This window comes from Melospiza melodia, chromosome 18, assembly GCF_035770615.1.
Source record: "Melospiza melodia melodia isolate bMelMel2 chromosome 18, bMelMel2.pri, whole genome shotgun sequence".
In the NCBI taxonomy this organism is placed as follows: domain Eukaryota; kingdom Metazoa; phylum Chordata; class Aves; order Passeriformes; family Passerellidae; genus Melospiza; species Melospiza melodia.
In genome coordinates, this window is record NC_086211.1 from 14,701,817 (window position 1) to 14,724,819 (window position 23,003).

At 52.0% G+C, this 23,003-nt stretch overlaps 1 protein-coding gene across 1 annotated transcript in view; it reads left to right on the forward strand.

Moving 5' to 3' along the window:
• Positions 1–23,003, forward strand: part of RAB11FIP3 (RAB11 family interacting protein 3) — an 89,126-nt gene that overhangs the window by 33,361 nt on the left and 32,762 nt on the right. Inside the window, 1 exon segment of the mRNA XM_063171268.1 lies at positions 13,145–13,236. Within this exon segment, the coding sequence (XP_063027338.1) occupies positions 13,145–13,236 (92 nt within the window).

Genomic DNA, 23,003 nt, shown 5'->3' on the forward strand with positions numbered 1-23,003 from the left:
AGCTGGCGTGCAGGGAACGGGGGGTGCTGTGAATGGGAAATCAAGATTGATTCATGAGCGAGAATAAAACCCAAATTGCTCTCATTATGTCTTCTGCTGTTTTATTTTTGCCTTTGCATCTTGCTGTGCTCTGGCAGATCCATATGGATGTGCTATACATACTGCTGGTGGGGATAAGGGCTTTAGGAAGATGAGTGTTAATTCTGTCCCTGAAAGGAGTGGAGATTTAAATGGCTCTTTAAAATTTATATGGGTACTTGAAAAAAATATAATCCCTGTGCTGTTCTTGGGAGCTGGGGATTGTGCTCATCTCTGTGGTGCAGGAGGAGGATTGTAGCACCAGGATTGTGCTGGTCAGGTTTGGGGTCCATGTGCTTGTCTGTGCCCCCTTCTGCCAGGGACAGGAGCAGCCAAGGCTTTCTTGAAATTAATTTGGATTTTTTTTTTCCCCTTGAAATAGTGGTGCTTAGAGGGTTATATTGGAAACCACTGGGCCTGCCCATAAAAATGTGTGAGGGCTTCACTGGGGTTCTTTAGCCTGGAGAAAAGGAGGCTCAGGGGGATCTTCTGGCTCTGCACAGCTCCTGACAGGAGGGTGGACACGGGTGGGGGTCAGGCTCTGCTCCCTGAACAGGGACAGGAGGAGAGGGAACAGCCTCAAACTGTGCCAGGGGAGGGTCAGGCTGGACATCAGGAGGAATTTCTTCATGGAAAGGGTGGCCAGGCCTTGGCAGGGGCTGCCCAGGTTGGGGTTGTAGTCCCCCATCCCTGGAGGTGTCCAGGGAAAGCCTGGATGTGGCACTCAGTGCTCTGGGCTGGTGACAAGCTGGGCACTGGGCACAGATTGGACCTGATGGTCTCAGGGGTCTTTCCAGACTCAGTGATTCTGGGGTTCTGTTGAGTCTGTAACTGTGTGCTTGCAGAGAATGGGGAATTAGGTGTGTGAGGGATGGAACTGAGCTGCTTTGGGGGTGCTCTTGGTCACAAGGACCTGGGTCTGTCTCCATCCCTCTCCTGACAGGAGGGTTGGGTGTGACCAGGGCACAGAGACCCCTCTGGAGGGGCTGATGCTCTATGGAGATGCAAACAGCAGGAGCACCAAGCAGAGATGGACCCAGCCCAGCTGGAGGCTGTTCCAGGGAAGAGCAGGACACAGGTACAGCCCCAGGGCAGGGACACAGAGCTGGGTGCTCCTTTCCTCCAGCCCCAGTGTCCCTGGAGAAGAAAAGTCCCTCTTCTGCTCCCAGGAGCCCCAAAATGCTCCTGTGTGTGTGAGGAACTTTCTCTCCAGCTGTGCAGCCCCCAGGATCAGCAGATCCTGGCTGCAGCCCTCCTCCCCATGGCAGGGTGAGCAGGGAGGCTTGGATGAGCAGGGGGCATTTTCTGTTCCCCCTGGAAGCTGGAGCAATTGCTGGGAGAGGAACCACAATCACACTGTTCTCAAGCTCTTTGGAAGTCCCTCTTTCTGCTCTAATACAGACATAAAATCATTTAAGTTGAAAAACTCCTTCAGAATGATTGAATCCAACCATTAATGGATCTGATCTAATAACAATAAACCAGAGCAAGGACTTGGCTGCTGATGTGGGGGGGGGGGGGCACTTCTGGCTCAGCAGAGCAGTTTCTGCACTTGCATTTCTCTTTTGATTTCCATAAACACTTGTTTGTAGTGAATTCATCGGGGTGGCAGCTGGGTGAAGGGTGACAGGGGGGAGGCTGCTGGGTGCTCCATGGCTCAGAGGGAGCTGTGCTTCCCCAAAGCAGCCTGGCACATGACATACTGCATTGACCTACTTTTGGGAGAGGAGCACAAGTGTTGGGAGAGCTGTGTCTGTAGGCAGTTCTGGGATGAGAGCAGCAAGGAATGGCTCAAACACGCTGCTGCAAAATGCTGTGGAGGCTCTGGGGGCCAGGAATGGGAGATTGGCATGGGAATGTCTTGGTTTGAAAAGCCAGGTGTCTGCTGAGGAAGGCAGGAGCCTCCCTTGAAGTGGAAAAGGTAAATCTCCTCCCTCTAAAATTATTGTAATTTTGAAATAAAGAGACTCTCAGGGAAAGATATGGGAATAGGAATACCAGTTCTTTATTAGGGAAGGAAATAAAAATAAAATAAAGATGTAATAATACAAAACAACACTGCTAGAGTCAGCCCATGCCCTGTCCCCTGTGTGCCAGGGGGTGTCCCAGCCCCATCCCAGGGGGGCTCAGCCCTCCTGCAGCCCCAGCTGTGGCTCTGCTGCAGCAGGGATCCTGCACAAGGGGGGAGTTTTCCTCTGCAGCTCCAGGGCTGCTGCAGATGGGCCTGGGCTCCCTCTGGCCATGCAGGGCAGCAGAAAGCTGCTCCTCTGGCAATGCAGGGGGCAAAGGCTGCTGTGCTGTGCCAGGCTCAGATTGGATCCAGGCAGGAATGCTTGGCTCCATCTCCCCATGGGATGCTGGGATTGGATCAGCCCTGCAGGGACACTCAGTGGCCCTGGACAGCAGAGATCTCCTGCAGGGAGGGTTGGCTGTGGGAGAGATAAAGAAAAAACTGCCCCAGGAACAGCAGAGAACTGCCCCAGCTCTGACAGATGGGAACAGAACACACAGCCCCAGCTGCATCTTCCATCCCAATCTCTTCCCCTCTGAGAATTCCTTCTTTAGGAATCTCTTCCCTTTCATGAATTCCTGCTTTGGAGCATATGCCTGAGAAATCTGGCTGTGTCCAGTCACCATTGTGGACTGTAACAGGTCTGAAATACACCCCGAGTCCAAGGGAGTTCTGGTTCTAAGCTGGGATTAAACCTGGGATCAAATCCCCAAAGAATCACTGTTGGTTCAGCATTCCTTGGCAGGGAAAAGCATTGCTGTGTAGCCAGATCCCCTGGAAATCAAAGCTAATTCCAGAGTGGAGAGACTTCCATGTATCCTGAAGTGAAGGAAACCTGTGGTGGTCTTTTGACCCACAGACCATAACCCAACCTGATAAAGACAAATCTGATGCCCAAAAGAAAGCAAATTTTACTGGGAAAGGAGGATAAAACCCACTGCAGGGACTACCTGCTTTCCCAGGATGATGAAAATAGGGAGCAGTGCTTTATTGGAGCTTTGGAGCAGTTCTTAGTGTGAAAAACACATTCACTCTCCTGTGAAAATGTAAAAAGTTTAATGAAGGACAATAGGAGACCAAGACTGTGTAGCAAAAGTTATTATGGCATTCAGCTAAGAGCACCCTGTTATCTTTGGGAATACCCTTTTTAATTAAAATACATTTTAATTACATCAGCTCTTTGCATATTCATAGACCCTTATGCATAGTAAACTTTCCCCCAAACTAGTTTACACGTTCCAAGAGCTGTTTAGCACATCTCCTCCTTGGTTCCACCTTTTTAGAGCATGGGTATTCCTTGGCTGTGGTTTAACTCCTTTTTTATCAGCTCCAATTTTTGGGACTTGGTGCACACTCTGTTCAGACAGTGAGTGCTGATGGTTGGCAGATCTGTACAGGTGTCCTCATCCTGTGTGCATTGGGTGTTATCCCACCCAAACAGGCATTTTAACACAAGCACACTTCTATCAGCTATTTCACTAAGCTTAATTAACAACAGAAATACAAACTGTATCTTTATAACAAAGTTACTTAGACATTACAAATATCAAATCCATTTTAATATTTGCAAAAAGCCAGTATTATAATATGTATTTATAACATTAGCATGGTCTTCTCTGGAGATGATGACTAAAGAGAAAAGAGAGGCAGTTTCTGTTAAATAACATTTCTCCTCTTCCCTCTCCTGCCTGTGTTTCTCCAGTGCAGGATTCCCTTTCTGGGCTCTGCTGTTTTCCTCCACATCTGGAGCTGGGAATGCTTTTGGGAGCCGGGCTCGGCTGCGGTTTGGGGAGTGCGTGGGAGGAGGCTGGGCTGGGATGGGACGGGATAGGATGGGATGGGCTGGGCTTAGCTGAACTGGGATGGGCAGGGCTGGTGGCTCCACGTGGGTGTGAGAGGTGGTTTCTGTCCTGCCTGTTCTGCTGTCCCAGGTTTGGATGTTAGGCCAGAGTGAGGGATTGTCAGTGCTTGGGTCAGCCCTGGAAGGTGGGGAATGTGTCCTTCCTCCTGAGCAGGAGCACCAAGTGAGACCTGACTGACAAATACTAATGCCTGCACGTTGATGGAAGTGCTGTAGGTATTGAAAGTGTTCCCTTTAATCCTTGTGGGTCTGGAGGGATTGTCAGTGGGGAATGTGTCCTTCCTCCTGAGCAGGAGCACCTGGACAGGGTTCAGGACATCCTTAGAGTTAGGAAAGCAGCCCTGCAGAGCTCTCAGCTGTTTCTCCTGAGGAATCCAGTCAATCCAGAATTATTAACAAAGGGATAATTACTCACCCAGCACTTCTGCTCCTCCCTGCCCGGCTCTGTCACAGCCTGGGGGCTGGGACTGCACTGGGTGACCTGGCACCCCTGTTGTGAAAAACGCCATTGTTTTTAAAATTTTAAAAGTTTATTAGTAATAAAATGGTTATAAAAGTAGTAATATAATCAGAGTAATAAAAATTTGGACAATTAGGATTTAGGACAATATGAGACAATAAAAACAAAGAGTTACTGACAGTCTGGGTACCTTTTCTGGGCAAAATAAGCCTGAAAAAGGACCCACATGAAATGGGCACAGAGGGCAAGTCTGAGATCAGAGGCTTTATAAATAACTTTATAAATAATTTTCATTGGTGATTTTGCAGCTCAGTTGCTGAGGTTGGAGCCTAGGCTGGAGCAGGGGGTGACTGTAGTGCCTGCCCAGGCTCACAGCTCTCCTGTGTCCATCACATCTTTTCCAGAGGCACCTGGGTGGTTCTGGTGCAAACCCCTCCCCAGGGCTCAGTGACAGCTTTGGAGAGGTTTGCCATTAATTGTGTTCAGTTTTTGGTGTGGCTAGTGGAGGGCAGAAATGGTAAATGAGACCTGACTGACAAATACTAATGCCTGCAGATTGATGGAAGTGCTGTAGGTATTGAAAGTGTTCCCTTTGATCCTTGTGGGTCCTGGACCACTCAGGCATTGCTCTGAAAATGAAATTCAGCCATGCTTGGAGGTAAGAACATTGTGAGCATTTCCTGGGCCCAGGGTTGGAAGCTCTGAGCTGGGGAGGATTGAACTGGGTTTAATTCTTATCCTCATTTCTCCATGTGGGAGCTTTGAGCTGGAAGGCTGAAGCCTTCAGGATGGAATGGGAGTGTCGAGTCAGTCCCAGCCTGTGGAACTGCCTGGTTTGTGCCTGTTTTATTTGGGGTGTCACCTCCTTGGGTCCATTTGAGCTGCTGAGTCAGGGTTCTCTTTAATTTTATTTTGTTTGTGGGACAATCTTATATAAAGATAAAATATAAAGATAAAATATATAAAAGACTATATAAAATATAACATATATTTATTATATATAAATATGTATAATAATTATATATATTGTATATATATATAATTACTATTAAAATATTAAAGAAAATATATAAAGATAAATATAAAAGGTAAAGATAAGATTGTCTTCTGTGAGCTCCTGGGTGTGGAGCATCTCAAGGAGTTTCTGCTTCAGTGTTCTCAAACTTTGGAGCTTTTCCAGCCTTCATGATTCTGTGATCTCTGTCTAAAAATCCAGTTTAGTTTGCAGAAGTGTGGAGATTTGGAAGTAGAAGGAGTGAAGGAGCTGGAGGTCTCCTCACCAGCAGCAAGTGCTATTTTGGAGGCTCAGTCTCTCCATCAGAAAGTGGCTCTAAGCCACTGCTGGCCCTAGCCAGCATCTCATTTTCCAGCATCTCACACCTCCAGCAGTGAGACTCTGTTCTTGCACAAGCCTGCAGGAATATGAGCTGGGCTTTGTGACTGGACACTCTGAAAAGGCCACTCAGATTGCTGGGAATCAAAAATGAGACCCTGTGTTTTAAACTCAGCACAAATTCCAGGTGTTAAATTCAGCACAGATTCCAGGTGTTAAACTGAACTCAGCACAAATTCCAGGTGTTAAACTCAGACAGATTCCAGGTGTTAAACTGAACTCAGCACCCAATTCCAGGTGTTAAACTCAGCACCCAATTCCAGGTGTTAAACTCAGCACCCAGTTCCAGCTGTTAAACTCAGCACAAATTCCAGGTGTTAAACTCAGCACAGATTCCAGGTGTTAAACTGAACTCAGCAGTTTCCAGGTGTTAAACTCAGCACAGATTCCAGGTGTTAAACTGAACTCAGCACAAATTCCAGGTGTTAAACTCAGACAGATTCCAGGTGTTAAACTGAACTCAGCACCCAATTCCAGGTGTTAAACTCAGCACCCAATTCCAGGTGTTAAACTCAGCACCCAGTTCCAGCTGTTAAACTCAGCACAAATTCCAGGTGTTAAACTCAGCACAGATTCCAGGTGTTAAACTGAACTCAGCAGTTTCCAGGTGTTAAACTCAGCACAGATTCCAGGTGCTGGGGGTGGCCTCCTGCTCTGTCTCTGGGGCAGATCCTCACCAGGCCTGTGGGATGAAGGGAGGGCAGCTGGATTTGTGCCTCCCGTGTCACATTCACATTTTCTGTAAAATTCCTTCGCCCAGGATTTTACTCCTGGGAAGCTGAGAAGCCTCAGAGAAAAAAGAAAACAAATTATTATATCATTTGTTTCTCCTGTGTTTTGTGGAATGTGTTTGGAGATTGTCTACCCACAGGTGATTGTTTTATTGGTTTCTGCTGTGAGCTGTTTTCACTCTTTGGTCAATCAGGGCCAAGCTGTGTCAAGACTCTGGAAAAAAGTCACAAATTTTCATTATTATCTTTTTTGCATTCTGTAAATATCCTTTCTGTATTCTTTAGTATAGTTTAGTATAGCATTCTTTAATATAATATAGTATCATAAAATAATAAATTAGCCTTCTGAGAACATGGAGTCAGGACATGAGGGCCTGCTGAAGAGCTTTAGCCAGGCTTGTGTAAGCAATCTTCATTGTGCCACTGCCTCCCTGGGAGCCTGGGCTGCCTCTGCTCCTCCCCTGGGGCATTTTTGGGAAATGATAGTTTGCAGTAAGTGCTGCTGCTCCTTGGCCCATCTCTGGGGGAAGCTGAGCTGCAGGAAATCATGGGGCAGAAAGCTGCTCTTTTCTGGGAGCATCAGGTTATAAATGTGCTCCTGGGCCACTCTGGGGAAGGAAAAGGGGGGTGGGTGGGATTGGTGTGGCTTTATCCCACAGGGATCACTCCACATGGCTGCTGGAGCACGAGACCCTGAGCTGCCTCTGGAAATGCTGGATAGTGGCTTGCCCTGTGCAGGATCCTCCTGAATTCCTGCAGTTTCAAATCCTTGGCTCTGTGTCTCTTGTTTTCCAGCAGCATTCCCAGTTAGGGAGCTGGATTTATATAATTTGTTCTCCCTTAAGCCAACCAGAACTTCATCCTGCTCCTTTCTGGGGTCTGTTTTGTTCTGTGCCACTCAGGCAGGTTCCAAGCCTTATTCCCACACTGATCAGTGCAGGTCTGTGAGCTCACAAAATCCATCCTGTGGGATCCCTCGGGGCTGGAGGCTCTGTGGCTTGCAGCAGTGTGTTTGGTGTGTTGGTAGATGACTTAAATGCTCCTGAAAGGCTCTTTTCTAGGTCACTCCTATATGGAGCTGATAAAACTGGCTCTGTGTGACCCATGCTGTACCCACAGCCCTTCACTCAAGGTGCCTTTCCACTGCCATCCTGCCTTCTGGAAGCAGTTTTTAGAATCTATTTCAGGAGCTTTATCCCAGAACGGCTGGATAAAGATAACCCCTGAAGGTTCCTGGGAGAGCCCAGGTGATTCTGGCACACCTGAGAGCTCTGAAGCTCAACAAGACATGAGAAGAGGTCTCACCCACCCCCATGGAGAGCCATGGAATGATTCAGGTTGGGAAAGCCCTCTGAGATCACTGAGACCAACCATTCCCCCAGCACTGCCAAGGCCACCTCTAACCCATGTCCCCAAGTGTCACATCTACATGGCTTTTCAATGGTGGCTTCCAGTGACAGGACAAGAGGAAACAGCCCCAAGCTGTGCCAGGGGAGGTTTAGGTTGGATATTGGGAATATTCCTTCATGGAAGGGGTGGTCAGGCACTGGCACAGCTGCCAGGGCAGTGGTGGATTCACCATCCCTGGAGGGATTTAAAAGCCATGTGGATGTGGCACTTGGGGACATAGATTAATGGTGGCCTTGGCAGTGCTGGGAGAGCAGTTGGACTTGATCACTTGAGAGGGCTTTTCCAGCCTGAGTGATTCCATGATTCTGTGGTGGTTTAGCAGTAAAGCTGCCTGGAAGGTCTCTCAGAGCCTGATTTTACCCTTCAGGTTTTTGGATGTTTATGGATGTGACTGGCCTGGCAGTGGGAGTGATGGATAGAGCTGGAAGTGCAGGAGAAGGTGGTCATGGGCACTCAGAGGACAAAAGGCAGTCCCTGATGCCACCCCCAGCCCTGGGCACAAGATGGGTTTGAGCAGAGTAGGGCAGAGGTGACCCCAAGTGTTGTGACCACATCAGGAAGGATAAAGAGAAATCAGGGATGGGTGTAAGCAAGGAAAGGCTGCTTTGTGTGTGAGGGGCAGGGAGAAGGGCATGTGAAGCAGAGCAGGGGTCAGCTGGGGCTTGACTTTGATGTCCAGAGTGGAGAGCAGAGGGAACATGAGGGTCTGAGCTCAGCCTGTGCCACAGATTGGGGCTGTTCAGTGCTGCTGCTGGTGGGCCACAGCCCCCCCTGGCTCTGTTCCTGGTGTGGGGGAGCAAACCCCTCCAGCTGTCACCACGTGGCCCCCTCTGCCCCTGGGGACAGTGCTCTCCACATGGGGAGTGCCACTCCACACCAAAGGTCACCGATTTTTTTGGCTCCTGGGGTTTTTTGGCTCTTTTGGGCAGGAATTTGTGAGCCTAATGCAGCCTGTTGTGCTGGCAGACTTGCAGGCTCTCCATGGCAACTCTCCCTATACACAAAGCACCATATGGCTTTTTTTGGAGGGGGAGGGAATGAATCCAGCAGAAAATCAACCTTTGTTTGTGGTGCTGTTTGTCTTTGCTCTCTGTGACTCATGGGGAGGTGGAAACATGGAATGCTGGCTCCTGGGCATGGCTTGTGCTGGCCATGCCACCACCAGGGTGCAGGTGACCTCTCAGATGGCCTTTCCTAGATTTTTACACTGGAATTTGCTCTGAAAATAAACGCATGGTACACAGAGACCCCCTCTTTGGGCTGGGCTCTCTGCACACAGATGGAGCAACAAGGATCCTGTTCATGCCCAGCATGTTCATTCCCTGAAGGGCTGGGAAGTATCCAGAGCTCCTGGTTTGGGCAGGAGCTGGGCAGGAGGCAGGTGATGGATGGCAGGAGCTGCCTGTGCCTGTGCTCTGCCCACGCTTCATACCCCTGATTCCAAAAGGAAGCTTTCACTTGCCTGCAAATCCTCCCTTTTCAAGCCCCTCTGGAAGAAACGAGGAGAATAAATATCTTTATATGTGTCTGTAGAAGAGTAGGAAGTGTTTGTGTGTCTACTTAGAGGGGGAGGAAGAGAAATGAAGAGGGGAAAAAGGAGAGGGGAGAAGCCTGTGCCTTTGGGATGTGGTTCCAGGGCTGCTGTGGGGTGCAGCAGGATCTCTGGACATGGCCTGGAGCTGACCACTGCCTGTGGTGGGCAGGAGAGGTGGCCTGTCCCCTCTGGGTGGTGTGACACAAGTTGCCTTCCAGGAGCACTGTTTGGTTTTGGTTTTGCTCTCAGATGTGGGCAAAGGCTTCTCTTGGTGGCATCAACTGAGGTGAGCAGGTCACTGTCCCCATCTCCTTCCTGCTGTCAGCCACCAGGCTCCAATCCCAGGATAGCACCAGAGATGATTAATGGGAAAACTCCTCCAGATAGTAGGCTCAGGCTCACAGGTGGGCAGAGGGACATCTGGGGAGAGGGACAATGCCATCTTCAGATTATAGAAACATTAAGGTTGGAAAAGACCTCCAAGGTCATCAAGTCCAAGATGCATCCATGCTATCCCAACAGTCAGAGCAGGAGTGGCCTTGCCCTGAGCAGGGTGCAGGCAGCATCAGCATTTCCAGCTGTATCCAGGGCCCTGCTCTGGTTTTGCAGCTGGGGGAGAGCTCAGAGCAGCACCACTGCTGCTGCCATGGTGGGACAGCAGTGGGATATTGGAGTGACCAAGAGCACCTTTCCCCTGCTTCAGCCCTGACCCTGTGGGGCACATTGTTGGGTCTGGCACTGGAAAAGCAATTTGGGTCATTCTGGAGTGGATTCACAGCCTGGGAGTCAGGCCCTGGTGAGGGGAGGGATCATTTCTTGGTGCCACATGTTCAGTTTCTCCACCCCAGGGAACCCCTCAGGTTGGTGGCTGCAGTATCTCCTGGTGGCTCCAATATCTCCTGGGTGCTAACCTGTGTGTGCATTTAATGGTTACCTGAGAGGCCCTGGGGATGGTGTTTAGGTAGGAGGTGTTGCTGCAGGCCTGTGCCCTAATCAGAGATTCTCAGAATGCTTTGGGTTGGAAGAGACTGTAAAATTCATCTCATTCCATAGGCAGGGGCACCTTCCACTGTCCCAGGCTGCTCCAAGCCCTGCCCAGACTGGCCTTGGGCACTGCCAGGGATCCAGGGTCAGCCACAGCTGCTCTGGGCACCCTGTGCCAGGGCCTGCCCACCCTCACAGGGAACAATTCCTCATTCCCAATATCCCATCCATCCCTGCCCTCTGGCACTGGGAGCCATTATCTGTGTCCTGTCACACCAGCCTCTTGTCCCAGGTCCCTCTCCAGCTCTCCTGGAGCCCTTTGGGCCCTGAAATGTGTCCCTGGAGCCTTCTCCTCTCCAGGTTGAGCACTCCCAGTGCCTTGACCAACCCCCAATCCCTTGACCTTTTACCAGATGTATGAAATGACCACAGTGTCACTCCTTAATGAAAAATGGCCTTTCTTGACACCTGGAGAGGGGCCCAGAGCAGGAGCTCTGCCTGTGCCTCTGGATGAGTCTGGCACTGTCCCATCGGGGCAACCTGTGTGTCCCTTTGAGGGGCCAAGGAGGGGGCTCTGAAGGGCACAGAAAGATGACCACTGTTCCTTCCCAAATCCTTGTGCATTCCCTGGGAGCACGGCCAGGTGCCTCGTCCTCCTCTCCGGGCCCGCTTCCTCGTCAGCCATGGCAGCTCCGAGGCGTGTGGGCTGTTTATTTTGGGACTGCAGCACTGCTCCCGATCCAGTGCCTCCCGCCCGGGATCTAGGCCGTGTGCCGGATCGGCCATTAGCTGCTGCCTGAGGGAGCACGGGGAATTCTCGCTCCTTTCCTCCCTGCGAGGGCCGGGAGCAGCGCTGCTGAGGGGGCTGTGGGCTGGGAGGGGGAATTCATGGGGAGGCTGCAAAGCTCCTGGTTTTGTGTGGAGGCTCCTGGTGTGTGTGGCCACAGGAGGAGCAGAATTCGTGTGGCGGCTTTCTTGCTGCAAAGCTCCTGTTTTTGTGCTCCTGATGTGTGTGGCCACAGGAGGCGCAGAATTCATGTGGAGGCTGCAAAGCTCCTGGTTTTGTGTGGAGGCTCCTGGTTTTGTGTGGAGGCTCCTGATGCATGTGGCCACAGGAGGAGCAGAATTCATGTGGAGGCTTTCTTGCTGCAAAGCTCCTGTTTTTGTGTGGGGGCTCTCTCCACAGGAATTCATGGGGAGGCTGCAAAGCTCCTGGTCTTGTGTGGAGGCTCCTGGTGTGTGTGGCCACAGGAGGAGCAGAATTCGTGTGGAGGCTCTCTCTCTGCAAAACTCCTGGTTTTGTGAGGAGGCTCTCTCCACAGGAATTCATGTGGAGGCTGCAAAGCTCCTGGTTTTGTGTGGAAGCTCCTGGTTTTGTGTGGATGCTCCTGATGCATGTGGCCACGGGAGGAGCAGAATTCGTGTGGAGGCTTTCTTGCTGCAAAGCTCCTGTTTTTGTGCTCCTGATGTGTGTGGCCACAGGAGGCGCAGAATTCATGTGGAGGCTGTCTTCACAGGAGTTCATGTGGAGGCTGCAAAGCTCCTGGTTTTGTGTGGATGCTCCTGATGCATGTGGCCACGGGAGGAGCAGAATTCATGTGGAGGCTCTCTCGCTGTAAAGCTCCAGGTTTTGTGTGGAGGCTCTCTCCACAGGAATTCATGTGGAGGCTGCAAAACTCCTGCTTTTGTGTGGATGCTCCTGATGCGTGTGGCCACAGGAGGAGCAGAATTCATGTGGAGGCTCTCTCGCTGTAAAGCTCCAGGTTTTGTGTGGAGGCTCCTGATGCATGTGGCCACGGGAGGAGCAGAATTCATGTGGAGGCTCTCTCACTGCAAAGCTCCTATTTTTGTGCTCCTGATGCATGTGGCCACGGGAGGAGCAGAATTCATGTGGAGGCTCTCTTCACAGGAATTCATGTGGAGGCTGCAAAGCTCCTGGCCGGGAGCAATGCTGCAGACGGGGCTGTGGGCTGGGAGGAGGAATTCATGGGGAGGCTCTCTCGCTGCAAAACTCCTGGTTTTTTATGGAGGCTTCTGATGCATGTGGCCACAGGAGGAGCAGAATTCGTGTGGAGGCTCTCTCTCTGCAAAGCTCCTGGTTTTGTGTGAAGTCTCTCTCTCTGCAAAGCTCCTGTGTTTGTGTGGAGGCTCCTGCTGCGTGTGGCCACGGGAGGAGCAGAATTCATGTGGAGGCTCTCTCGCTGAAATCTCCTGTTTTGTGCGGTCGCTCCTGCTGCGGGCGGCCGCGGGAGGAGCAGGCGCCGCGCCGCGGAGCTGCAGCCTGCCTTCCCCGCCGTTCCCATGGCACTTGGCTGTCACACACACACATCCCAGGCATTCCCTGCCCACAGCGGGATTAAAGCCTTCTGGGAGAGGAATGAGAGGATGCAGGGAACGGAGATAGGGAAAGGAATGGAAGGGTAGGGATGAAGCCAGGAGCCGGCCCCACTGGAGCAGCAAGGGCCGTGTAGGATCTGAGTCAGGGAGAAGTGCAGCCATTGCCCTCAGCCCTGTGCAGGTGGCATGCCTGGGAGCACAGGCCCTTCCTGAGGGCTGGAGCCGCCGGTCCGTGCACACAGAAGCTCCTGTCCCACCGCTGTCACACCTCCCAAACCCACCCTGGGCGTGAGGGCGTGGATTTCCCTCTGGGTCATTGCAGCTGTGTGTTTTTTCCCCCTGCAGACCCTGACAGCCAGCTGTATGATATGGGATATACCCCCGAGGAGGAAGCCCCGGCCTGTTCCGATGAGTTTGATGATTTCGTCACGTTTGAGGCAAGTATGAGCTCTGTTTGTTCCCATAAGTGTTGGCTGCACGTGGAGTGGGATTTGGGCATGGAGGCTGTGCCTGGGGAGAGGGGAGTGTGCTGTGACAGGGCTCAGGGATGCTGAACATGTGAACACAAATTCAGTCTCTGGGTGATGGGCCCAGAGAAGCTGCACCAAGCATTTGGTGCTGTTTAAGTTAAAATTGGTGTTGATAAAACTGAAAGAGCAGAGCACGGTGCTCTGGGTGGAAAGGGAGACCCTTTCTGTGGTGAAACACTGGTGACACTGGAAGGGGTCCTGCTGCTCTTGGGTTTGTCTTCCTGCTGGAGTTTCTGAGGTTCTAAAACCTGAGCTTGGCTTTGAGATGTACCAGCCAGGAGCCTGCCTGAGAGGCACAGCAGAGCAGTGGGATGCTGACATTTGGTGCTGTTTGGTCGGTAAAAGGCAGAGCCAAGGACAAAAATCTACATTTTCTCTGTATTCTTGGGCTTGATGAAGGCTGTTTCTCTGATTTGGGTTGTTTTCCTCTAGTTAAAGCCTCCATGCCTTGGTTCCCTCCTGCATTCCTTACCACAGGAGCACATGCAGCAGTGATTCTGCTGTTCCCAGCTGGAAAGGACAGACCTCTTGTCTGTGCCTGGGTGTTTTGGGCTTGGCTTGGAAGGCTTCACCCATTTCTGCTCTGTGCCTTCCAGCCTGGAGCAGGAGGTGCTGCAGGAGCCTTGGGAGCAAAGGGATGGCTGGGTCCCTGTCCCACGTGGGGACTGAATCACTCCCCTCTGCTTTTTCTTTTCCAAACTTGCCTCTTCAGGGGTGTGACACCTGTGTCATGATACCCTGGATGTTTTTGGGGTTGTCCTGTGCAGGACCAGGAGCTGGGCTATGATCCTTGTTGACCCCTTTCCACTCAGGATATTTTATGATTCTTTGTGATTTTTATCACACTGTTGCTGGTAATGAGACTCCTGACCTACTTTGTATTTGCATGCAAATATATTTATTTATATTTGTATTTTTGCTTGGTGTAGTCTGTAGTACATAATTTTGGACTTGTGATTTCTGATAGCTTGGGTGTTGGGCAGCTGGTCCTAAAATCATGGAATGATTTGGGTGGAAGGGACCTTAAAGATCCAGTGCCACCCCCTGCTATGGGCAGGGACACTTTACACTGTCCCAGGCTGCTCCAAGCCCTGTCCAGCCTGGCCTTGGGCACTTCCAGGGATCCAGGGGCAGCCACAGCTTCTCCAGGCAAGGCTGAATACTGGTTTATTTTTCTTTTTTGAAAGGTAGTTCCAAGCCCCAGGAACAGCTGAGGAGAGAAGTGGGACAGGAGGGCAGGCAGGGAGATGGATTTCCATGGTTTTTAGATGGTGCAGGGTCACAAATGTGCATTTTAGTGCTGGAGTGAGCAGTGTGGAGGCTGTGACAGGAAAAGGCTTTCACTTTTTGCTCCTCAGACCTGTGTCAAGGGACCATCTTGCCTGAGATTCCGAGCAGGGATGTTTTCCAAGGGCTAATTTCACATAGATGAGCTCTGTCAGCACTGGGAGCTATTCTGGGCAGCAATACCAACAGGCAGGTGTGTGCCCCACTGGCATGAAATACTTCTGCTGCTGGGCCAGCCTTTCCTTGTAAAGACAAGGTGACCCAAAGGAAAAAGGTGATGAGTCCTGAAATCTCCTTTTCCAAAAGATCTGAGTGGATTTTTCTACTGAATTCACATCTAAGGGACAGCTCTACGTTTAACATGCCAGGGAAGAATTATCCTTGTTGTCTTGGATACATGATTTGAAATCATTTCCAGCCTGCCAGGATTTCGTAGAGGTTCAGCAAATGAGAACATGCTCAAGAAATACCACTCAGCCTGGGGAGTGTAAAAATAAACTGGAGTCTTGGGGAGAGGGGGTTTTGTTCTCTTCTGCCTGAGCTGTGAGCTCCCAACGTGCCTTTTATCCCACATGTCCTGCAGTGCTGTGCTTGGAAAGCTGGAGCTGGCCCAGGGAGGGAGAAGCTGTGGCACAAAGCATCCTGCTGGGAGCAGCAAAGGTGTGTTCCTCGTGGGAGCACTGGGAAGAGCTGGAGAGGGCTCCAGCATTCCCTTCTTCCTTAGGTGCAGCAGGGAATCAGCCAGGCAGAGAACAGAATAAAGAGCTGTTCCCAATACTGTAGTCCCTCTTGCTTGGAGTCTCCAGAAGAGGTGAGGGGAAAAAAAAAAATCACCTTTCTTAGTGAAACCATCACCTTTCTCAGAGTAAACTTCTCACTGCAGCAAGCAGCAGTTTGGGCTCTGGGGTATCCCTGTGTCAGCCCTGGGAAGGTGCTGCACTGGGACACTCAGTTAAACACACCCCAAAACACACCTGGGACACCTCAGGCACTGCCTGAGATTCCCCTCTGGCTGTGGCAGGGCCATGGGGGGAAGTGGCACAGCTGGGATTTCTCCTCCCCTGTCACATCAGAGCTGAAGGACTTGCTGCATTTGCAGAAGTGCTGGGAGCGTTTGTGGTTCTTGAGTGGAGCACTGGCTGTGGTCCCTCTGAAACAGCCCAAAATCCCAGTGGCTGGAGTGCTCAGCTCTTCCAAGGGCTGGGGTCTGACAGGAGCTTTTCTCCTCAGTGTTTGTTCAAACAAGTGTAAACAAGTGCTTTAAGCAGTCTCCAGGAAAATGTCTTCTCTTTGTTAATGAGGTTGCTCTGCTCGATGAGTCATGTCCTCTTCTGGTGACTGTCACCAGGAGAGCTCAGCATCCATGGAGAGCCCTGAGAGCCCAGAGCTGGGGACTTTGACCCAGTGTTTGCTCTCCAGAGAGAGCCACCACCACCTGCTTCCTCCAGGAGAAGGCTTTGGAAGGGGACAAGGTGGGAACTCAGGAATTTTTAATGCTGGATACTGCCCCAGTTCAGCCACTGGTGTGGCTCTGGATGTGCCATGGATCTCCTGGCTCCTGTGGCACCATTCCAGGAGTGGCTCTGGATGTGCCATGGATCTCCTGGCTCCTCTTGCACCATTCCAGGAGTGGCTCTGGATGTGCCATGGATCTCCTGGCTCCTGTGGCACCATTGCAGGAGTGGCTCTGGATGTGCCATGGATCTCCTGGCTCCTGTGGCACCATTGCAGGAGTGGCTCTGGATGTGCCAGGGATCTCCTGGCTCCTCTTGCACCATTGCAGGAGTGGCTCTGGATGTGCCAGGGATCTCCTGGCTCCTCTTGCACCATTCCAGGAGTGTCCAGCAGACACTGATGTGGCTCTGGATGTACCAGGGATCTCCTGGCTCCTGTGGCACCATTCCAGGAGTGTCCAGCAGACAGGGCTGTCTGTTAAGGTGCTTCCAGAGGGGATTTCTGCTCCCATGGCTCCACTGAGAATCAGCTCCTGCAGCCACGTGGGTTCTTGTGCCTCCAGCTGGGCTTGCAGGGGGCTCATCCCAATCCCTGCAGCTCTTCTGTGACACATTCGAGGAACCTCATCCCTGGGCACCCAGCTGGAGCAGGGAGAGCATTCCCTGCCTGGGATCACTTCCCAGTGTGTTCCTCCTGCCTCAGGTGGAAGCGTGGTGGTTGCTGGGTGAGAAACCACCAAAAACTAATGACAGCCTTCCTGCTTTGTCAAAGTCACATGTAAGGGAGCTTGGAGCTTTTCCATCTGGACACCTGAGCCCTGTTTTCCCTCAGGCTGGGCTGGCACAGCTTGGCTGCTGACTGCCTGGAAGGTGGGAGTTCTCCTTGCCTCTCCCTTGAGAGCTCCTGTGGTGTTCATGACTCAGTGCTGAGGCACAGGACTCGTTTGGAATGCTCTGGGGGGACATGGAGGGGAATTTGGAGTTCGTTTTCTTGGGATCATGGAATCATTTAGGCTGGAAAGGAACTCCAAGCTCAAGCACCACAGGGATACCCACTGTGCCTTGCCCTAGGGTGAGGGCTCTGCCCCTCTGCTCTGCTCCTGGGGCAGTGCAGAGTGGGAAGGATGACTCCAGAGAAAGGAAAACGAGGCATGAAAATGCTGGGATTGGGCTAGGCTGGGCATGGAGCTGTGTAACCTCAGGTGGGCTGGAGGAGAGGCACAGCCAGTGCTCTGTAAAGGCTGCCTGGGAACACCATAGATACCCCAAACAGGGATTTTTAGCCCTGGCACTCGTGTTTTGGGCCAGCAGGGTCAGAGGAAGGCTCTGGCTGAGCTCTGCAGGAGGGGCAGTGTCACTCGTGCGGCTGCAGTGCCTTGTGCAGGACTGTTGCCATCTGCTGGGCAGCTGCCGTGGCTCCTGCTGGAAGCAGCCAGGAAAACACGTTCTGCACGGCCACCAGGGGAGAATTTGGCTTTCCCTGGAAGCTGCACCGGCCCAGGCACGTCCCCTCTGGCTGTTTGTGCAGCAGGGAGTTGTACAGCAGGGAAGGAGCGGATCTGGGGAGGAAAATGGGACTTGGGCACGTCCCAAGTTTTGTGTATTTTGGGAGTAGGAGCTACTCCTGGCTCTCCCAGCCTGCCTTCCTGCCTACAGGTGCAGCTGGGAGAACTCCAGAATATTCTGTGACATTCTGTGCTACACTGAGCAGCAGCTTTAGGGCCAACACTTCACCTCTGTGAAACTTTAACTCCCTTAAAGCCAGGATTGTTTTCCATGTTGAGCAATTGAACTTAAGGCTTCTTTGAGGGCAAAAATCCACATTGCTGTGTTTCTCCAGCTGCTCAGAGCTTCTGCAAAGTGGACCAGGGACTTGCAGGGCCCCAGCTGTGTGTTGGAACACAGAAGCTGTGGTGGGAGCACATGGGGACCTGCTCCCAGAGGCATCACTGTCATTCCTGGTGCCTTGTGTTTTGCAGGGAACTCATGTGGGGTGGCTGTAGGATATCATAGGATGGTCACAATATAAAGCAATGCTCTGTTTTCAGAAGGCTTCAAACCTGTTTTTATTTTAGCATGCATGCTTTTTATACATTCTTACAAAATTCCTAAGTTTACTCATTGGTCAGGAAAGACAAACAAAGTGCTCATTGGAATAGACAGTTACAGATTTCTCTTATTTATCCTTCTTTCTTTCTTGGTTTATGTCAAAGACCTTGGTAGAAAATTCTTCCAGGAGCAAACATGGATCCTCTTATCAAACTTCTCTCTGGTTCACAGGAGTCACTGTAAAACCTCTTCCACAGGAGGAGGCTGCTGCAGGCTCCTTGTGTCCCCTCCTAGGAGCCCTGTGGACCTTCTGAGCCCTCCTTTCTTTCCTAGTGCAGAATTCCCAGGAAGATACTTTCCTTCCTGAAGGCAGAGCTGAGCCTGGTGAGCACAGAGCCTTTGGGAGGGTCCTGCTTTGCAATCTGTAGTGTTTCAGGTGAGGTTTTTTCCTCCTCTTCCTCTCCACACCACTGTTGGCACAGGGTGCATGTCTGGCAGGGTCCAGCCAGGCTGAAAAGATGGGGTTGAGCTTTGGGAGCCCCTCTGAGCTGTGCAAGGGGCTCAAAGCACCAGGACAGGCCTGGGTTCAGCTGTTCCCTGGCTGTCCTAGCCCAGGAGTGAAGGGCTCCTGGTTGGAATGGGGACATGGAGGTGAGAGCTCAGGTTTTCTGCACCAGAGCCATTCCCACCTTCTGGAATGGCCTCATAGGCCTCTGCTCACAGGGCTGACCCAAACCCACCATGAATGAAATGGTCACAAACCCCTGTCCAGGGGCTGGCTGCTGGAATTGGTGAGCATTTTGTCCTGAGCAGCTGATGGGCTTGAAATCTTGCAGGAGGTTGGAACTGCAGGGCTGTGGAATGTGAGAGATGCAGTTCAGTGCCTGTTCACCTGGAGCCTTGAGCAGTGTCCCCATTGTCCCCAAAGCCTTTCTGCAGTGAGAGACAAAGGGCCATGAGCCCTGTGGACAGCAAGTGAACAGTCCCATATTATCCTTGTATTCACAGAATCCTGGAATGCTTTGTGTTGGAAAGAACCTTAAAGCCCACCCAGTGCCACCCCTGCCATGGCAGGGACACCTCCCACTGTCCCAGGCTGCTCCCAGCCCTGCCCAGCCTGGCCTTGGGCACTGCCAGGGATCCAGGGGCAGCCACAGCTGCTCTGGGCACCCTGTGCCAGGGCCTGCCCACCCTCACAGGGAACAATTCCCAATTCCCAATATCCCATCCAGCCCTGCCCTCTGGCAGTGGGAGCCATTCCCTGTGTCCTGTCCCTCCATCCCTTGTCCCCAGTCCCTCTGCAGCTCTCCTGGAGCCCCTTCAGGCCCTGGCAGGGGCTCTGAGGTGTCCCTGGAGCTTCTCCTCTCCAGGGGAGCACCCCCAGCTCTGCCAGCCTGGCTCCAGAGCAGAGGGGCTCCAGCTCTCCCAAATCAGTCCATGGTGATAATTTGATATCTTGAAGCCTGAAAATACCAAGGAAATAAATTTATTGTGTAGAGGGAAGGGTGGGAGTGTAAATGGGACAGGGATGTCCCTGAAGGCAGGACCCAAGTGCAGGGCTATGGTGAAAAATTTCTCTGCTGGTCAGAAAAGATCCCATTTGAAGTGTTTGCCCAGTAGGAAATAGGCTGGAAGGAGTTTGGAAAACAAAGTCCTTGGAGCCTTATCTTGAACCACAGCAGAGTGTGTGAGATTGGGAACATGGGAACTGGGCTGTGGGACACGGGAGGGCTGGGAGCTGAGGGGGCAGCAGTGCAAGCAGAGGTGTCTCAATAAGAGTTTGACAAGTAAAACAGGCAGGGATTGGGGTTTCCTAATTCATTTCAGTGTCTGATTTTGGGCTCTGCTGGGAGTTCAGATGTTCTCTGACGTCGTGAGGCACAAGCAGAGGAGCACAGGGGCTGTGCCCTGCTGTGTGAGGAGCAGGCAGGGGCAGAGCTCGGGTTAAAGCATAACTCCTTGCTGCCGTGCTGGGAGCAGCAGTCCGGGCTGGCCTGGGGCAGCTCGGCTCCTGTCAGGGTCCGGACACTGCGGGCAGCGCTGCTCAGCACTGCCCTCTGCTCCGAGCTCGGGAGGGATCACCCCGCAGCACAGCGAGGATAACCCAGAGAAAAGGGCAAAAGGAAGGTAATGGCAGTAAATCTGGGGGTTTGTGCTGGGTTAGCAGCGCTGATGTGCATGTGGTTTCTGCAGAGAGGAAACAGAAAACCTGAGGAAACCCTCAGAACTTGTAGGTGCGAGCGGTGCCGAGGCCTCTCTGTGCCGTGGAGAGAGGAAAATCCCATGGCTCAGCTCTCCCACAGGGCTGGCTCCTGTTTGCAGAGCAGGCTGGCATTGGGGTGGTTATAACCTTCTTTGGGGTCAGCACTGTCACCGCCTGCCACAGACCATCCTCTGAGTCACCAAAGCGCTTCTGACCTGCCCCTGGTGAGCAATCCAAGCTTTATACATCCCTCTATTCGTGGCTATAAGGAAGGAATTTGCTACTTAACGCTTAATTATTCACCAGAAACACCAGGAAGGCCGAGATAAACCTCGACAGGTCGCTTTCAGATTCAACCTTTTTCTCTGGGGATGGATTCCTGGGAAGTGTGAGCACCCGGAGTGCTCCCAAAACGAGCTTTTATTTTGGAATCCAGGGGAGCGGGAGGAGGCTGCGCTCACCGGCAGGGAAGTGAGCCGGAGCTCTGCTCCTTATCGGCAGCTCGGGAACAAAAGGCGCTCTGTTGGGACTCCAGCTCACTCCTTAAGCCTCTCGGCTCCCCTGGACTTTGCTTCCCTCCCGCCTCGCAGAAGCAGCTCCCGGAGCTGGCTCTGCCTCCGGACAGGATGTCTCCACAGGTGGGTTTTTGCGAGCTGACACAAAGTGAGGAGGGCTTGGATTTCCAGAGGGATCGGGTTCAGCCCTGGAGGTGCAAGGAATGCACCTGACTTGTTACATGGGCACATGCACCTGATTTTTTTTTCATGGGAATGGTTTAAAAGAGGAGAGATTTAGATGGGATATTGGGAAGGAATTGTTCCCTGGCAGGGTGGGCAGGCCTTGGCACGGGGTGCCCAGAGAAGCTGTGGCTGCCCCTGGATCCCTGGAAGTGTCAAAAGCCAGGCTTGGAGCAGCCTGGGATAGTGGAGGGTGTCTCTGTCCATGGCAGAGGTGGGACTGGGCAAAACTTTAATGTCCATTCTAACCCAAACCATTCCACAATTCTGTGACTCCATAGACTGTGGTGTAACTTCTCACTCCTCTCTGCCTGTTCTCCCTGAGGAGCTGGACCAGCAGGGATGGTGCCTGCTGGTTTTTGGGGTGCTGGGGACATCCTGCCAGCTGCGGTGTTTTGTGAGTTGGTTTGGGGTTTGGTTTTGGGCTGAGTGAGTTTTCAATCTGTCCAAACAGATGCAGCACATTTCTCTTGCCCAGCCTTGATGGAGTGTAACATCCCCACCTCCAGGGGCTGAGCTGTGCAAGCTGCCTTCAGCCAGGGCTGAGCAGAGGCTCCCTGAAAAGCTGGCATTGCCCTGGTGTGTGGGAAGAGGGCAGAACTGAGACCCCAAAGTGGCATCCCAGAGGCTGAGCTGCCCTGGGGCCAGCTGCATTCATGTGGGACTATAAACACAACAGTGTCCCTTCTCCCTGGCTCCCAGCCTGGCACTGTCACCGCTGTCAGGGCCACAGGGTGTCCTTGGAGGGGGATTTTTGTAGCTGATCTATCTCCTCTGCATCCTGTGCACAATCAGGGCTGGATTCTTCAGGAACAGGCTCGCACTGCTGGCAAAACAGAGTTGTTTTTCCTTTTCCTTGTCACTCACTTCCCCTCCCAACCTTCAGAGTGTGTTCAAGGACAGCAGAGCTTTGGGATGCCAGGACAGCTCCAGGGACAGCCCTGCCTGGAAGGAACCTCCCTGGGAGCCAGACTTTGCCCTCCTTTCCAAGGCAACGCCTTGGCTGAGCTTGTGCTGAACCTTCTGTCCCTGCCTGGACCTTGCAGGTGATTCCCAAGAATTCCTCTCCTCACACTGCAGCAGCTTTTTTAAAAATCCAGGTGGTTTTATGGCACTCTACAACATCTAATTGAGTAATCTTTACTCCCAGATGTCATCAGATGCCTGGGATGGATGAGCTGCTGCTGGAGAAGGCTCCTAAAGGCCCCTCACGTGTTTCATCAGGGCATGTTACATCATCCCAGTGCTGACTTCACCATTTATTTGCTTTTAGAAGCAGGAGTGCTCACCTGGGCTCTCAGATCCCTGGAGTTTCCCTGAGCAGGCAGAGATGCCTCTGGGTGGCCCCTGTCTTGTCAGCCAGGTGTGGCTCTGGGGAAATACCTGCTGGATTTGGGATTGGTACCTCCATCAAACCCCGATCCTGTTCCAGCTCAGAACTCTGTGTGTGCCTGAGTCCCAGTTTTAATGTCTGAATTTACCTGAAGCACCTCAGGGTGTGTTTTATTGGATAAAAAATCAAAATGCACTGATATTGGTGACACCAGCCCCGCTCTGAATGTGGCACTGATGTTCCTGGCAAGTCCCCTGGGGTGGGTGTAGCCCAGCCTGGCTGTCCTGAGCCCATGGATGTTTTTTAAGTGTGCATTTGGCTTTTTTTAAGCTGGAAAAAATATTTACTTTCTGCTCACAGGAAGGCAAAGCTGGCTGAAGGAGAGCTGTGGCAGGGGGGTTTGAAGGGTCACTGCACAAACCAGCTGCTCATGAGGCCAGAAATAAGAACTTTCTGTACCTTCACACTTGGCCAGGGACAGAGATTTGGCTCTGTCAGGTATTTGGCAATACCTGAACCCCCTTGGTTTGCCTATCTCCTCCTGGCATCTCTTCCTGAGGTTTAGTTACTGATTCTGTGGTGAAATGTGCAGCAAAGTTCTCCACGCTCGT